This window comes from Macaca mulatta, chromosome 5 (assembly GCF_049350105.2).
Source record: "Macaca mulatta isolate MMU2019108-1 chromosome 5, T2T-MMU8v2.0, whole genome shotgun sequence".
Taxonomy (NCBI): domain Eukaryota; kingdom Metazoa; phylum Chordata; class Mammalia; order Primates; family Cercopithecidae; genus Macaca; species Macaca mulatta.
In genome coordinates, this window is record NC_133410.1 from 38555100 (window position 1) to 38573753 (window position 18654).

The 18654-nt window shown below is 40.9% G+C and overlaps 1 protein-coding gene across 8 annotated transcripts in view; it reads right to left on the reverse strand.

Annotated features, from left to right (window-relative positions):
• The window catches only part of RFC1 (replication factor C subunit 1), a 78285-nt gene extending 60518 nt beyond the window's left edge, over positions 1 to 17767 (reverse strand). For 4 of the 8 annotated variants that reach the window (XM_015138210.3, XM_001091287.5, XM_078003234.1 and 1 more), the window contains exons 1-2: positions 17644 to 17767; positions 2182 to 2310 (exon numbers count right to left, since the gene is read on the reverse strand). In XM_015138210.3, coding sequence (XP_014993696.2) covers positions 2182 to 2310; positions 17644 to 17646 — 132 coding nt within the window. In that variant the 5' untranslated portion in view covers positions 17647 to 17767. Of the gene's footprint in view, positions 1 to 2181; positions 2311 to 17328; positions 17581 to 17643 lie in introns of those variants that run through there. The other 4 variants (XM_078003231.1, XM_078003228.1, XM_078003232.1 and 1 more) reach the window with 1 other exon arrangement.
• Between the last annotated feature and the right edge of the window lie 887 nt (positions 17768 to 18654).

Here is an 18654-nt window from a genome sequence, read left to right on the forward strand (position 1 = left end):
AACCTGGGCAACAAGAGCAAAACTCCGTCTCAAAATAAAAAATAAAAAATAAAGCAGCTATTATAATTACACTCAAGGACATAAAAGAGAGAAATTAAAGTTATGAAAAAGAAACAAATGAAAATTCTAGAATTGAAAAATACAATATATAAAATAAAAATTCACTAGATAGCCTTAACAGCAAATTGGAGATAAAAGAAGAATCAATGAACCTAAAGACGGAAAAAGAGAAAGTACTCAATCTGAAAAAAAGACTGATAAAAATGAACAAGGCTCAATGATCCGTGAGATAATATCAAAACTCTTAATGTTTATGTAATTGTAGTTCAAGAAGAGGAGAGAGAATGAGGCAGAAAAAATATTTAAAGAAATTATAGCAAAAAGTTCCCAATTTTGATAAAAGATGTAAATTTACAGATTAAAGAAGCTCAGAAACCCAAAACAGGATAAACACAAGAAAACCACACTCAGGTATGCCATAGTCAAACTGCTGAAAACCAAAAATTTAAAAATTCTTTAATGAACCATGAGAAAAACAACACACATGAGAAAACAATATGAATGACTGGAGGCATCTCATCAGACAAACTAGAAGCCAAAAAACAGTGGAACATCTTTAAAAGGCTTAAATTTTTTAAAACACAGTCAACCCAAAATTCCATACCCAGCAAAAATAACCTTCAAGAATGAAGGCAAAATACAGGCATTTTCAGATTAACAGAAACTTAGCAGAGGTTTATCACGAACAGACCTACACTACAAAAAAATGCTAAAGAAAATTCTTCAAATTGAAAGAAAATGATGTTAGATGAAAACTCAGATCTTCAGTGAGAAATGAACAGCATCAGAAATAGCAAATACGTGCGTAAAATAAAAAGAGCAATTTTTGCCTTAATTTTTTTTAAAAATGCACATCTTTTTAAAGCAAAATTACCTTGAATTGTGCAGTATTAACGTATGTAGGTGTAATATATATGACAACTAGGGCGTGAAGAATGGAGTGATGGTGGCAGATGGACTTGCAGAGTTGCAAAATGGTTACACTTTACATAAAGTGAAATAATATTAATTCAAATATACTACTGCAGCCATGGCCTACTTTCCATATTGACATTATATCTTAGTTTCTCTCAGGCCCATAGAGAACAGGGGAAAGAATAAAGCTTTCCTCCAAAGCCTTCCATCACCAGAAATCTCACACCATCCACCTGAGCATAGGGGTTCATGTCTCTGTGAGCAAACTTTGGTCTTAAAATGCAAAGTGTTAACAACTAAAAGGGGTTATATCTCTACATCAGGAAAACATCAAGCTATGAATGTAGTAAGTTACATTAATTAGAATTAGTGGCCAGGCATGGTGGCTCACACCTGTAATCACAACACCTTGGGAGACAAGGGCAGGAGGATTACTTGAGGCCAGGAGTTCAAGACCAGCCTGTCTAACATAATTGAGACCCCATCTCTATCAAAAAATAATTTTTTTTAATTAGCCAGGCACAATGGCAAGCACCTGTAGTTCTGGCTACATGGAAGGCAAAGCCAGGAGGATCATTTGAGGCCAGGAGCTCGAGGCTGCAGTGGGCTGTGATCACGATACTGCACTCCAGCCTGGGCAACAGGGCAAGATCCTGTCGAAAGAAGAGAAGAGAAGAGAAGAGGAAAAGAAAAAAGGAAAGAGAAAAGAAAAGAGAAAAGAGAAAAGGAGAGAGAGAGAGAGAAAGAACAAACGAACGAACAGCCTTATTACTCTTTTTCTTCCTCTGAGTTGAAACCTGCTTCCTCTGAGTTGATATCAAGCTTCCCAAGATATGAAGTATAAGAACTGAGGCTGGGCACAGTGGCTCATGCCTGTACTCCCAGCACTTTGGGAGGCCGAGGGGGGAGGATTGCAAGGCCAGGAGATCGAGACCATTGTGGCTAACACGGTGAAACCCCATCTCTACTAAATATGCAAAAAATTAGCCAGGCGTGGTGGCGGGTGTCTATAGTCCCAGCTACTCAGGAGGCTGAGGCAGGAGAATGGCGTGAACCTGAGAGGCAGAGCTTGCAGTGAGCCGAGATCACGTCACTGCACTCCAGCCCGGGCAACAGAGCAAGACTACGTCTCAAAGAAAAAAAAAGTATAAGAACTGAGCTTATTTTACATTCCATACAATGCAAAATTATATCCAGAAAACTAACCTTGATTTCCTTTATTCCTTTCTTTGCTTTTAAAGTTTCTTCATCAGACTTTGTTTTCTCATTCTTCTTTACTGTTTCAGTTACAAGTTTCTTTCCACTTGGTATTACTCCAAAGAATTTCCGAATGTCCTAAAAGCAAAAAAAAACAGGAGATTCATGAATAAACATTAACTAGATAAAATTATAATTTCAATTGTAAGATGGGACAGCTTTATATACACACTGGGTTACCCTGAGTAATTTCTCCCTATCAAGATAGTTCCGGCCGGGCACGGTGGCTCAAGCCTGTAATCCCAGCACTTTGGGAGGCTGAGGCGGGTGGATCAGGAGGTCAGGAGATCGAGACTATCCTGGCTAACATGGTGAAACCCCGTCTCTACTAAAAATACAAAAAACTAGCCGGGCGTGGTGGCGGGCGCCTGTAGTCTCAGCTACTTGGGAGGCTGAGGCGGGAGAATGGCGTGAACCCGGGAGGCGGAGCTTGCAGTGAGCCGAGATCACGCCACTGCACTCCAGCCTGGGAGACACAGCGAGACTCCGTCTCAAAAAAAAAAAAAAAAAAAAAAAAAAAAAGTTCCATGAATACACTAGCTTTCTTTTCATGTGCACAAGTTAACTGATAACTTTACCTGAGTTAAGAATAATTTGTCAGCCGGGCACAACGGCTCACGCCTGTAATCCCTCCACTTTGGGAGGCCAAGGCAAGTGGGTCACTTGAGGTCAGGAGTTTGAGACCAGCCTGGCCAACATGGTGAAACTCCATCTCTACTAAAAACACAAAAAATTAGCTGGGCATGGTGGTGACAGGTGCCTGTAATTCCAACTACTTGGGAGTCTGAGGGAGCAGAATTGCTTGAACCCAGGAGGCAGAGGTTACAGTGAGCCCAGGTCACACCACTGCACTCCAGCCTGCCTGGGAGACATAGCGAGACTCCGTCTCCAAAAAAAAAAAAGAATAATTGGTCTAATGAAAAGTAATATAAATTCTCAGAATCAGGCCAAAAACAGACCAAAATAAGCAAGTGATATTTTTGCTAATGACAGCAGAGTTACTAAAGAGGCAAGTAGCAGTTACTTATTATTGATCATGCATGCACATCCACATCCACATCCCATCATCCCAGGCACAACTGGGGAGAAGACAAAGTTGGAGAATATGATCCTTGTCGGTGGAACGTACACTCCAGTCTGAAAGAAGAATAACTCTCACAACCCTAATCATTCCTGGCAACTAAAAACCTCCTAATTGTTTTCCTTTATATGATTGTTCAACATTCTGAAGAAAAAAAAACCTTTGATGCTTATTACAATACGCTCTTTAATCACCCCCTTGTTAAACCACAGAATTCAAATTAATCATACTGAAACATTTACAATGTAATTGTATTTAATTACAATTAAAATCAATCACTTTTCCTAACCTTTGCATAGTCTTCCCCACCTCTCTAAAATTTAGTTTAAGAAATTGCGGTATAGAGGAAAGGGAACAGACCTTAGAATCGGAAGCCTTAATTCAAATCTGTGCTCTAGTGTTTTCTACCTGTGTGATTTTGGGCAAGCTACTGTGTATTATCTGTTTTCTCCTCAGTAAAGTGGGACTAATATTGACCCTTTATGTGGATTAATTATGCATCTACCACAATTCTGGCTCAGTAAAAATCTTCCCCTCATCTCATTTCTGAACTATCATCCCTTTATATTACTGAAACACTCTGTTTATCATTATCTCTGCTTATAGAAAAGGGTATAAGGAAGAAAAAATAATGAGAACATAGGATCTGAATTCCAAAGAACTGGGTTTAAGAACCACCTGTATCATTTTCCCTCTTCCTATTCTTGATAGTTGTAATCACCAGTTTTTATCACTTTTTATCCCTATAGCCTACCTCTCTTTATTGCATGAGAGAAATGCCTACAAAAGTACTTTGTAAAGTTTAAGAAAAGTTAGCAATTATTTCCTAGATCCTGACAATAATTGTTATACTCTTACAATGTCAAAAATCCCAAATAAGTGTGAAACACACACACACACACACACACGTAACTTTGTGGCTAAGCCAATAAACAAAGCAGATAATTGAGGTACATAGCATGTTAAATAATTTTTTTAAAAGGTCAGGCAAGGTAGCTCTTGCCTGTAATCCCAGCACTTTGGGAGGTCGATGCAAAACAATCACTTGAGGCCAGTTCAAGACCAGCCTGGTCAACATGGTGAAAACCCATTTCTACTAAAAATCTGAAAACTAGCCAGGCATGGTGGCACACGCCTATAATCCAACTACTCAGAAGACTGGAGCACGAGAATCGCTTGAACCTGGGAGGCAGAAGTTGCAGTGTGGTGAGATTGCATCACTGCACTCCAGCCTAGGTGACAGAATGAGACTTTGTCTCAAAAATAAGTAAATAAATAATTTTTTTTTTTTTTGAGACGGAGTCTCGCTCTATCGCCCAAACTGGAGTGCAGTGACTGGATCTCAGCTCACTGCAAGCTCCGCCTCCTGGGTTCACGCCATTCTCCTGCCTCAGCCTCCCAAGTAGCTGGGACTACAGGCGCCCGCCACCTCGCCCGGCTAGTTTTTTGTATTTTTTAGTGGAGACGGGGTTTCACCGTGTTAGCCAGGATGGTCTCGATCTCCTGACCTTGTGATCTGCCCGTCTCGGCCTCCCAAAGTGCTGGGATTACAGGCTTGAGCCACCGCGCCCGGTCAAAATAAACAAATATTTAAAAAAAGGATTAAAGACTTCTCTGGCTTTACATATATCCTCTTTTGTAAATCTCCTAGTTACAAATCCATCCTAATTAAATCTAAGTTTAAAAGATACTGCTTACAGAATGGGTGTCTCAGCTATGAAACTGAGACATCTGTGTCAGATGCTAAAGAGGAGAAGAACAATAAAGAAAACCACCCTCTTTCCTATAATTACAGAGAATCAAGTCTGAGGCTGACAACTACTTTATTGCTTCTGGAGCAAATGAGTTTCACATCAGTTTCACTTTTTTGAAATTACACAGTGATTCTTCACTCAAACAATCCTGACTGTTCTAAGTGAGCTCATAGATAGAAACATTTTAAAAATAAAAATAAAAAGTAGTGATTGTTTAAATACATACACACAGAGAAAGACAGAATGATAGTGCATGTGTGCCATGGAAATAACCAAACTGTAAATTAATAACCTGGTTAAAGCAAGTGGTGGTTTTCAACCTGTTTTCAGACCAAAAATGCTTAAAACTGAGAAGAGAAAGAAAACAAAATGTAATTCAGAACATCCAGCTACTGGTAACATTGAGTTGTCTGGGTTTTGTCTGCACAAAAATCTGCACTGCCACTCCTTAGCACTGTTACACCATTTCCTCCCTACGTAATTATTTCCACTCACATCCTCCTTTCTTTCCTTTTGCATTACTTTACCCTATTCCCCTAAACTACCCCATACTCTGATGGCAACGTAAGAGTTAAAGAAATTGCAGCATCCTAACCTAACTCAGTATACACCAAAAATCAAAGTTTTTAGAAAATAATTTTCATCAGAATGGAAGCCATTTTACTCATACTTTTTTAGAACTATCTCCAGTGTAAGCAGTCATCTGGGGTGTAAACATCTAAGAGGCAAAGGTCAGCAATTTGTCCTTAATTTATAGTGTGTGACTTCACCTGACTCTTCCAATTAACATTTGCTGTCCAGTGTTCTAGACCTTCAAAGACTTCATGAAATGCAGAAAAACAAGTCTAACTCCCAAATAATGGATCTAAACATTTCTCTTGCCTGCATAGAATAATTCTTGTTGAGCATATGAGTGGAGAAAGGAACAAATGTTTATATTTATTTTTCAATCTTGGCAAGTGGAAGGCCCTCAAATCAGAACATCAAGGCCAGAAACCATCCCTAAAGAAAGGTAGATTTTACTACACAAAAATAAAAGTGTCATAAACAAAGTTAAAATGCAAGCAACAGAGCTGGGCACTGTGGTGCACACCTATAGTCCCAGCTACCAGAGAGGCTGAGACAAGAGGATTGCTTGAACCCAGGAGTTCAAGTTCAACCTGGACAACATAGTGAAACTATCTCAAAAAAAAAAAAAAAAAAAAAAGCAACTAACTTAAAAATATCTACAACAGGCTGGACGCAGTGGCTCACGCCTGTATTTCCAGCACTTTCGAGGCCGAGGCAGGTGGACTGCTTGAGACAGCAGTTTGAGACCAGCCTGGCCAACATAGCAAAACCCTGTCTCTACTAAAAATACAAAAATTGGTCAGGTGTGGTGGTGCACACCTGTAATCCTAGCTACTCAGGGGGCTGAGGCACAAGAATCCCTTGAACCTTGGAGGCAGAGGTTGCAGTGAGCCGAGAATGCCCCTCTGCACTCCAGTCTGGGCGACAGAGCGACACTCGTCTCAAAAAAAAAAAAAAATATATATATATATATATATATATATATCTGTACAACAAGCCAGGTGTGGTGGCCCACGCCTGTAATCCCAACACTTTGAGAGGCCAAGGCGGGAGGATCATTTGAGCCCAAGAGTTCAATACCAGCCAGGGCAACACAGGGAGACCCCCATCTCTACAAATTAAAAAAAAAAAAATCAGCTTGGTGTGGTGACACATGCCTGCATGCCTGTAGTCCCAGCTACTCAGAAGGCTGAGGTGGGAGGATCACTTGTGCACCAAGAGTTTGAGGCTGCAGTGAGCCATGACCATCAAACCACTGTACTCTAACCCGGGCAACAGAGCAATACCCTATCTTAAAACACACACACACATACACACACACACACACAACATGTAAAAAAGGGTTCCTACAAATCAATAAAAGATAACCCAATCAATAGAAAAATAAATAAAAGCTCCTAATAGGCAAAGTATAAAATAAATGCAAATAACCAACAAACACAAAAAATACTAGACGTCACAAATAAGCAGATACATTAAAACTTGATCATTTTCCCCTAAGTTTTAAAAGACTGATAATGCCCATATCTGTCAAGGATGTGAGGAAACAGATGCTCACGCACTCTTACTGCTGACAGAAGTAAAAACTGGTATAACCTCGGCCGGGTACGATGGCTCATGCCTGTAATCCCAGCACTTTGGGAGGCTGAGGCGGGTGGATCACGAGGTCAAGGGATCGAGACCATCCTGGCCAACATGGTGAAACCCCATCTCTACTAAAAATACAAAAATTAGCTGGGCATGGTGGCACACACCTGTAGTCCCAGCGACTTGGGAAGCTGAGGCAGGAGAATCGCTTGAACCCAGGAGGTAGAGGTTGCAGTGAGCGGAGATCATGCCACTGCACTCTGGCCTGGTGACAGAGCAAGACTTCACCTTAAAAAAAAACTGGTATAACCTTTATGGAAGGCAATCTAGCCACACTTATCAAAATTTTAAAGGTACATACCCTTTGCCCAGTAATTTCATTTCTAAAAGAAATAGTCAGCAGGGCGTGATGGCTCACGCCTGTAAACCAGCACTTTGGGAGGCCGAGGCAGGTAGATCACAAGGTCAGGAGTTCCAGACCGTCCTGACCAACGTGGCAAAACCCCATCTCTACTAAAAATACAAAAATTAGCTGGGCGTGGTAGTGCGTGCCTGTAATCCCAGCTACTCAGGAGACTGAGGCAGGAGAATCTCTTGAACCCGGGAGGCGGAGGTTGCAGTGGGCCAAGATCATACCACTGCACTCCAGCCTGGGGAAATAGTGCAAAACTCCGTTTTTAAAAAAAAAAAAAAAAATTCATTGAACACATGAACTGTTATTTCTCAGGCCACTGACCTTCACAACTGCACTCAGAAAGAGAGGTTCTTGATTATGTAAAACAAAATTAATGGTAGATTTGTTTTTAAAGATTATGTATTAAAAGAATCTTTAATTGGGATTAACTTTGTGCTATGACTTTACCTAAGAAATTTTAAGAAAGTATTAAATTAATGCTGATTATATAGTATTTCTGAGTTAATAAAATTGAGTTTCTATAACTGATTTTCTGTTACTCTCATATTACAATATTGTGGCTACAAAAAACAAAAATATACTTTCACTTTTATTAGGACATTTCCTCTTCTTTAAAATTTGTTTTAAGCCAGACAAATAAGTTTTTTTAAAGAAATCAGAAATATCTCTAGATTTATAATTGATGTTACTAATTTAACAGTCTAGAATGGGTCTCAAAAACTTCTCTGAGGAAAACACTGGTGAGTGAAATGTAAGTGTGGTCTGAAAAACCTTTGAACAGTAACAAGTTCTAGCTAGGAAGAATTTTAAGAGCCCGCATCAACTCTTTTCATTCAATCATTCATTTATCCATTCAAGAAATATTTACTCAGAGCCTTTTATGGACCAGGAACTATTCTTGATGCTTGGGATAAACAAAAGACGCTAGGTCTCTGTTCTTGTGAAGCTTTCATTCTACTTTCTGTTCCTAATCTTTCTTTAATCTGTCTTTAGAAAACAAAGCAGAGCACAGAAAAGAAAGAACAGATGAAATAAAGCACACTGAGTGAACAGAAATAGAGAATAGAAATTACTTCCCCTATTCACCCCAGTATCTGTTAAGTCTACCTGCGAGGCCACTCCCATGAGAGCAAAAAGACCCATTTCTACTGCTGTTGTGACAAGGGGGAAGTATAAGATTCTGAAGTCATAATATTTACTATCACTGAACTTTACGCATTCAATGAAACACTCTATCACAGAAGTTTCCAAGTACCTGATCCAAAAATACAAACCGACACAGGCATATTAAATAGCAAATTGAAACAATTACCTAAATTAGGTTTAAAAAAATAAGTTATGTTTTCATACCTGCATAACTAAAGCATTTGAGACTGTTTATGCCTGATCTAATGGTTTATTTCAGAATTTTGACATTTTCACCAGGGCTAATGTACTCTGATTATGGTTTTTATTCATCCAGGAGCTAACTTTTTTTTTTTCTTGATACAGAGTCTCCCACTGTCGCCCAGACTGGAGTGCAGTGGGGTGATTTCAGCTCACTGCAAGCTCCACCTCCCAGGTTCACGCAGTTGTCCTGCCTCAGTCTCCCGAGTAGCTGGGATTACAGGCGCCCACCACCATACCCAGCTAATTTTTCTGTATTTTTAGTAGAGACAGGGTTTCACTATGCTGGCCAGGCTGGTCTCGAACTCCTGACCTCACAATCCGCCTCCCAAAGTGCCAGGATTACAGGCGTGAGCCACAAAGCCCAGCCCAGAAGCTAGCTTTTTACAACTGACTTCTGAGCCAAAAAAAATCAAATTTAAACTACTTATATGAACACAGAAATTAAGTCCAACCGGGCCGGGTGCGGCGGCTCACACCTGTAATCCCAGCACTTTGGGAGGCCGAGATGTGTGGACCACCTGAGGTCAGGAGTTCAAGACCAGCCTGACCTACATGGAGAAGCCCTGTCTCTACTAAAAATGCAAAATTAGCCGGGCATGGTGGTGCACACCTGTAATCCCAGCTACTCGGGAGGCTGAGACAGGAGAATCGCTTGCACCCAGGAGGCGGAGGTTGCGGTGAGCCGAGATCACGCCATTGCACTCCAGCCTGGGCAAGAGTGAAATTCCGTTTCAAAAAAAAAGAAATTAAGTCCAAAGTGAAAAGAGACCTACAACATCATAAAATAACTGTATTTCTCTAGGCTATATTATTCGTCACTAAGTGTTTTAATAGCTTAGATATAAAGTCATGCAACAGTGCTAGAGATGTTTTTATACCAGGAAGTTTTACCTTCTAGTTTATTTATATTTTTAGTGGAAATATAAAGTTTACTTGTACTTATTCATTCCTCTAATATTTGTGGAAAACGCACCGTGAGCCACACGTTATACAGCAGTTCCCTCTCCTTGTGGCCCCTGCCGTTACAGAGCTTATATGCTAGTGAAGGAAGTTGTCAATACCTGCAACAAGTTGCTCATTTATTAAAATAAGCCAAAATGTGTGCCAAGGAAACAAAGCAGGTGCTCTCCCACTCATCATGCCAATTGTTTTTATGCTTTTGTGGATGAAAGTACATATATTTTCCACAGATACATGAAAAAACAAACATTTACACAAAACTTTGTATCCAATGTTAGGGGTTTTCCCCTAAAGCCTATTGGGAATCCCAAGTCAAAACTCCGGAACCACACACTCACACTGTGCGAACTAACTCACACCTACTTAACCCCAGTACCACTTATGTACATACTGATACTTCCTAAATCTCATGTCTGTTTCTCAAGACCAGCTCTGAACTCCATATTCATGCAGCCAACATGCAGCCAAATCCATCTCTGTGCAAATCCCCCAAAGGTACCTCCAACTAATAATGTCCTCAACTAAATTCATCTTCAGCTGGGACTTGCTTCTCTCCCTTTATTCCCCATCTCCATGCACAGCACCACCATTCACCCAAAACAGAAACATGGCCACGGCTTTTCCTTCTCACTCTGACCTTCCACCTAATCATCCAACCTAAACTATCTCCCAAATACTGCTGTCTTCTCCCCTCTATTCCCACTGCCACTGCCCTGATTCAGGAGTTCATTTGTTTACTTAACACACCTTTCTAGAGGCCTCACCCTGTGCCATGCAATGATTTGAGCTCTTTTAAAATATTAAGTCATTCAGCCCATCAATCAACAAGTAGATAAAAAAACTGTGGGATATATATATACATATATATACATACACACACACAATGGAATACTACTGAACCATAAAAAGGAATAAATTAATGGCATTCGCAGCAACCCAGATGGAACTGGAGACTATTATTCTAAGTGAAGTAACTCAGGAATGAAAAACCAAACATTGTATGTTCTCACTCACTTATAAGTGGGAGCTAAGCTATGAGGATGCAAAGGCATAAGAACAATACAATGGGCTGGGCGCAGCATTTTGGGAGGCCGAGGCGGATGGATCACAAGGTCAGGAGATTGAGACCATCCTGACTAACACGGTGAAACCCCGTCTCTACCAAAAATACAAAAAATTAGCTGGGCATGGTGGCAGGAGCCTGTAGTCCCAGCTACTCGGGAGGCTGAGGCAGGAGAATGGGGTGAACCTGGGAGGTGGAGCTTGCAGTGAGCCGAGATCACCACTGCACTCCAGCCTGGGGGACAGAGCAAGACCCCCTCAGAAACAAAAAAATAATGATAATAATAGAATGGACTCTAGGGAGTCAGGGAACCGGTGGGAAGGAAGTGAGGGATAAAAGACTACAAACTTGATTCATACATACTACTCAGGTGATGGATGCACCAAAATCTCACCTGTTCCCCAAAAACCCATGGAAATAAAAAATTTAAAAATAATAATAAATAAAAACGAAGGCAACACAAAAATATTTTCTTTTTTTGGCCGGGTGCGGTGGCTCACACCTTAATCCCAGCACTTTGGGAGGCCAAGGCGGGTGGATGGCTTGAGGTCAGGAGTTCGAGACCAGCCTGGCCAACATAGTGAAACCTCATCACTACTGAAAATACAGAAATTGGCCAGGTGTGGTGGCTCACCCCTATAATCCCAGCACTTTGGGAGGCAGAGGCAGGCAGATCACCAGAGGTCAGGAGTTCGAGAACAGACTGGCCAACACGGGGAAACCCCGTCTTACTAAAAACACAAAAAAGTTAGCCAGATGTGGTGGCACATGCCTGTAGTCCCAGTTACTCGGGAGGCTGAGGCAAGAGAATCGCTTGAACCAGGGCAGCAGAGGTTGGCAGTGAGCCAAGATCACGCCACTGCACTGCAGCCTGGGTGACAAGGCGAGACTCCATCTCTATAAAAAAAATAAATAAAACAAAACAAAATACAAAAATCGGCTGGTGATTTTTGTATTTCAAAATACAGGTGAGCACCTACAGTCCCAGCTACTTGGAGGCTGAGGCAAGAGAATTGCTTGAACCTGGGAAGCGGAGGTTGCAGTGAGCTGAGATTGTACCACTACGCTCTAGCCTGGGCAACAGAGCGAGACTCCACCTCAAAAAAAAAAAAAAGAAGAGAAAGCAAATTATGTGTTCATTTTATCTGAAGAGTACACAGTTTTATGCAAAATAAGTACCGCAGTACACTGCAGAGTGGTTGACAAAATACTGTATTTTGGTTTTACTTCTCTATTTTGAAAGTAATAAAGAAATACAAGTATTTCTGGTTAATATTTTTTAAAAGCCCATCAAATCCATGAGCAGAAACTGATTATCATCAACATACTTCACAAGTCTATCCAAGTATAAAAATATTTTATCCTAAAAATCACTAAAATGCAAAATCATATATCTGAATAAATTATAAAATGATTTAACTAGTGGGAGGACAGAAAAGAAAATCATGAAATAATTTTAAAGTATGTAAGCCAGGCACAGTGGTTCACACCTATAATCTCAGCACTTTGGGAGGCTGAGGCGGACAGATTACCTGAGGCCAGGAGCTTGAGACCAGCCTGGCCAACAGGACAAAACCCCGTCTGCTAAAAACAGAAAAAACAGTCAGTTGTGGTGGCACATGCCTGTAGTCCCAGCTACTTGGGAGGCTGAGGCAGGAGAATCGCTTGAACCTGGGAGGTGGAGGTTGCAGTGAGCTGGTATCATGCCACTGCACTCCAGCCTGGGTAACAGCGAGACTCCGTTTCAATCAATCAATCAATAAACAAATAAAGAAAATATTTAAAATTATATTAAGGCCTCATACTTTGGAAGCAAAAAGTAAGTGGTTGGAGGGCTTTCCCCCTAAAAACAGGAAAAAATATGTCTGCTCTTGCCACTTGTACTCAATGTTGTCGAGTTTCTAGCAAAAGAATTAGGCAATAAAATGAAATAAAAGCCACCTACATTGAACAAGAAGTAAACCCATGTGTTTTCAGATGAAACAATCTTACAGAAAAACATAAGAAATCCACTAAACACTTTGAATAATGAGTTCAGCAAGGATACAAGATCAATATACAAAAATCAATTGTATTTCTGTATACTTTTGCAATAAACAATCCAAAAATGAAATTAGGAAAGCAGTTCTGGCCGGGCGCGGTGGCTCACATCTGTAATCCTGTACTTTGGAAGGCCGAGGCGGGCGGATCACGAGGTCAGGAGATCGAGACCATCCTGGCTAACACGGTGAAACCCTGTCTCTACTAAAAATACAAAAAATTAGCCGGGCATGGTGGCGGGTGCCTGTACGCCCAGCTACTCAGGAGGCTGAGGCAGGAGAATGGCATGAACCTGGGAGGCAGAGCTTGTAGTAAGCCGAGATTGTGCCACTGCACTCCAGTGTGGGGGACAGAGTGAGACTCTGTCTCAAAAGAAAAAAAAAAAGAAAGCAGTTCTACTTAAAAAATCACCAAAAAGAATAAAATACTTAGGAATATATTTAACAAATGAAGTGTAAAACTCATACAATGAAAAACTACAAAATACTGTTTAAACAAACTGAAGACCTAACAAATGAAGGCGTCCCACATTAATGGATGGGAAGATTTAATATTGTTAAGATGGCAATATTCCCTAAATTGGCCTACAGATTCAATAAATTTTCTATCAAAATTCCATGTGGTATCTTTGCTGATTCTAAAATTCATATGGAAATTCAAGGAAATGGAATAGCCTAAACAATCTTGAAAAAGAACAAAGGTGGAGTACATACTTCCTGACTTCAAAAATTATTACAAAGCCACAGTAACGCAGTGTGTTGCTGGCATTCAGATAGATGTACAGATCAATGGAATAGAACTGGGAGTTTAGAAAACAACTCTCACATTTACAGTCAACTGATTTTTGACGAGGGTGCCAAAATAATTCAATGGAGAAAGAAGAGTCTTTTCAAAAAATGATGCTGGGACAACTAGATGTCCACATACAAAAGAATAAAGTTGGACCTCTATACTTCACACAATATATAAAAATTAACTCAAAAATGGATAAAAGTCCTAAATGTAAGAGCTAAAACTACAAAGCTCTTAAGCATAAATCTTCATGACCTTGGATCAGGCAAGAGAAACTTAAATGATGAAAAAAAAGCAGACACTCAAGGATGTGGAGGGAGAGTATTTCGAAGAGAGAAAATAGCAACAACAAAAGCTCTAAAAGAGAAACAGAACCAACCTAACACACTCAAAAGACAGAGAGAGAAAATCAGAGAGGTAGGTAGGGGCCTTAGAGGCCAAGTTCAGATACGTACGCATGGCAAAAGCATATTATTTGGCAAAAACGATATTATAACAAAGTCAAGCACTGCTCCAGGGAGAGCATTCCACATAGTACACCATGATGTGAAAGCTGCCTCTAGGAGTGGAGCAATGAAACAGTTCAGACCACAACTTATTTAAACTGACCTCACAGCTCTTCAAAAGGCTGTTCCTGAAGTCTCATGTGTGTTTAGTTCAATCTTATGCATATTTTCAATAATTATACCAACCAATTAATTATATATGCTGACTTCTTAAAAATGGCATCTGTCAGGTTTTACTCAAGTTTTGTGCAAACAATTAAATCTCAGTGAAATTCAAATGTCCACATGGCTTCTTTACTTTTAATTTTCTTTCTATTCCTTTAGTAGATAATATATTCACGTGGTTCAAATTTCAAAAGGGTAAAAAGTCTCCCTCTTATCCTGCCTCTCAGATACATACTTCCCATCTCTGGAGGCAACAAATATTATCAGTTGGTTCCTTCTGTATCTTTCCAGAGAGATTTTTATTTTGGCAATTGTTTCGTATCAGAGTATAAAGTTTTCTCAATTTTATAAAGGTTGCACAGTATTCCACTGTGTGAATACATACACTTTATTTCTTTATTGATAACTTTTAATTAGAATTTTTGTTTTCAATGCAGCTTCCAAGGCAAGAGCTGTCTATGGATGGGCTTCAGAAGACAAGTGAATAGGCCAGGAATAGTGGCTCATACCTGTAATCCCGGCACTGTAAGAGGCCGAGGCAGGTGGATCAATTTGAAGCCAGGAGTTCCAGACCAGCCTGGCCAACATGGTGAAACTTCATCTCTACTAAATATAAAAAAATAAAATAGCTGGGCATGGTGGCAGACACCTGTAATCCCAGCTACTGGGGAGGCTGAGGCATGAGAATCGCTTAAACCTGGGAGGCAGAGGTTGCAGTAAGCCAAGACTACACCACTGCACTCCAGCCTGGGCAACACAGCAAGACTCTCAAAAAAAAAAAAAAAAGAAAAAGAAGAAGAGAAGTGAATATGCCAGGCACAGTGGCTCATGCCTGTAATCCCAAAGCTTTGAGAGGCCAGGGTGGAAGGATCGCTTGTACCCGGGAATTAGAGGTGGCAGTGAGCTATCATTACACCACTGCACTCCAGCCTGGGCAACAGAGCAAGACCTTGTCTTTAAAAAAAAAAAAAGAAAAGAAAAAAAAAGAAGATAGGTCAATCCCTTAAAATAGTTTGTATGTGCCTATATGCATTTCTCTGGGCAGAAAATTTGCATATCATTCACTATATTTATCAAAGGAAACTGTAACTAAAACAAAGATTGAGAACTACTGTCCTTCATACCCAATGACACAGTTTGAGGGAAAGGAAAAAAAAAAAGAACTACTGTCTTATAACTTTGCACAGGTGTTCAATAAGCATTTGTTGAATCAATTTTAGTCTAGGGTTTTGCTAATTGTTGCACTAGAGACTGAAGGGCTAAATTAAATATCAATATAATACAAAATTCTCATCTACCTCATAGAACGTTTTCCCATTAACAACAAAGCTGACTAATTTGACCTATTTCTTTTCTGAGAAGAGGTCTATTTTTATCTGCACCATGAACGGGAGTATTAAAGGAAGAAAAGAACCAAAAGTAAAAGGACCTGAATGATCAAAAACTGACCACACAAGCTATGTTCACCATAAATGACACAGGAATCTACCATGCCTCTTAACATCTATGTAACTTTCCATAGAGTCCTTTCTGAGAAAATAGATCATTGGTAGTTGCCTAACATGCCAGGCACCAGAATGGAAGCTTTACCTATATATCTTGCTTAATTCCCAAAACAATCTCTATAGCAGCTATTATTTTCCCCTCTTACAGATAAGGAAATAGAAGCTTAAAGAGATTAGACGTAAGCTATTTACTTGCCCAAGACCACATAACTATTAAACTAGACCATACTAACATAGTAATATAACTATAAATTAATCTATAAACCATTAAACTAAAACATAACCACGTTCTTCATCTTCAAGACTCCAAATCTCATCAAGTTTCCAAAATACCACAGTACCTTGACCTCCAAACTGTAATGATGATCATTATAGCGAGGTAGTATAGCATAGTGGTCAGAAACACCAAGATTCTAATTCTAGTTCAACCACCTGCTAGTTGTATGACACACTGTTTAAATTCCAGAAAGATGCTTGTACTGTCTGTAAAACTGCATCGATGTGGGTTGAAATGAAAAAAAAAAAAAAATGAAAAACCAACAGTTCACATATTGACCTAAAGAAGATGGTTGGTACAAGGTAGCTACTATCATTACTGTTGCCCTTTTTTGAGAAGAAACACAAAGGACTGCAACGTTTCCCAATGTGGCATAAAATTTCCACCCCCTAGAATGTTGTCTCTGTGACAAGTTGACCAATGATTGAAAAAAATTATATCGGATTGTTAAGTATCTTCTAGTTTAATGGAACATTTTAAATTGTCCTTTAAAAATATTTCAAACACAGAGCCATATCCATTGCCACACCATCAGGAATGTCTGCTTTGCTGGCTGCATAATTATTTCACTTTCAATTTGTCTGAATGTTTTATCCAGAATTATGCAGTGAGGTTTGGGTTTTTTTAAGATTATTTTTAACACCAGGTGATAAGAGGACAACAGCTGTCAAATGTCTTGCATCTGTTTCTATTCGCTGCACTTCTTTTTCCTAGTAAGCCGTGTTATCCTTTTGACTCCTATGAACTCATCTAAACAAAATAAAATATCCTCTCCATGCCCTCGGTCTCAGCACCGCTCAGGTGATCGTTAATGACAAGTGGAGATGAAACAAGCTGAGCTGTTAATGATAAAAGTTTAAGGCCCTACACAACATATTCCCTAAGAAAAGTTTGTTACATTCTTCTCCCTCGTGACCCAAAGCTTGAAATCCACGCCCTAGGCAGTACTCAAACTGTGGTTCGAGAAAGGCCGAACAAGAAAATAACTTTACCAACGCGTCCCAAAACCACCATCCATCCTTCTTCCTCTCTTCCTTTCTCCCTTCCCCCAGGAGTGGGGGGGCAAAGTGCAAGTACACGTAGCAACAAAATCCCTGCGCGCTGGCTGCCGCCCAGAGCTTCAGCCCGCGGTGCAAGGAAAGTTTTGCGTCCAGTACCCAGTGTGCGGCCCCTTCTCTGCCTTTGCTCGCCTCCGGAACCACCCACCGCCATCCTCCCCCACCCTGCATACCAGGAGTGCCCCGTCCACACCAGGCCTGCAAAGCCTCCCCAGACCCCGAGCCCCACGGCCTCCCCCAGCGGCTCACCATCGCAGCCCCAGGATGAAGGCGCTGGCTGGCTGGCGGGCCGGCCGGTTGAGGAATCCGTTATCGGGGCTCAGGATCCATTCGCGCCAACAACTTCTCCCGCGAAGTGGAAGAAGGCGAAGATAGCGGCGCGCGGTGATGACGTCAGGAGGCGCGAGCTTTCCTTCCGTCCCACCCAGAGGCGGGAGGTGCGACGCCTGCCCAGGTGCCGCCCGGAGGGCAGGCGGGCCGCTGCCATCGCGAGGAACCGCGGTGCTGTGGTGTGAGCTCGGTTTTTGGCACGGGCACTAAAGTAGGTGGATCCTATATTGGTTTCCTTGGAAGGCGGGATACCCAAGTACCTCCCGATTACACGTCTGGATAGTGCACTTCCCTACAGTAACTTTCAAAAGTTTTTACTACTAACTGCAGTAAGATAAACGTTTTAGCTGCGCATTTTACATATTATGTATAAATATCTATTCTGTAATAGGTTTCATCAAGCGGCCGGACGCGGTGGCTCACCCCTGTAATCCCAGCACTTTGGGAGGCCGAAGCGGGTGGGTCACCTGAGGTCAGGAGTTCGAGACCAGCCTGACCAATATGGTGAAACCCCGTCTCTACTAAAAATACAAAAATTAGCCAGGGGTGGTGACGTGTGCCTGTAGTCCCAGCTGCTCGGAGACTAAGACAGGAGAATTGCTTGAACCCAGGAGCAGAGATTGCAGTGAGCCGAGATAGAGCTACTGCCCTCCAGCCTGGGCACAGAGGGAAAGTCTGTCTCAAAAAAAAAAAAAAAGATACCGAAAGCTTTGGAGTATACCAGTTTTATATGAATAGATAAGCAATTGAATCGTGGAATAGAATGAAACATTTGCATACGATTTCAAGAGAAAAACGAGACCATAAAGAGTTCAATGGAGAAAGCAGTATCTCCAGCTTTGGCTCTAGCTACACTTTTGAAATTCTCACCCATCCACCCCCTGTTGGGTCTTGCACTTTATGATACCAACATCTTTAGGACGAAAGATA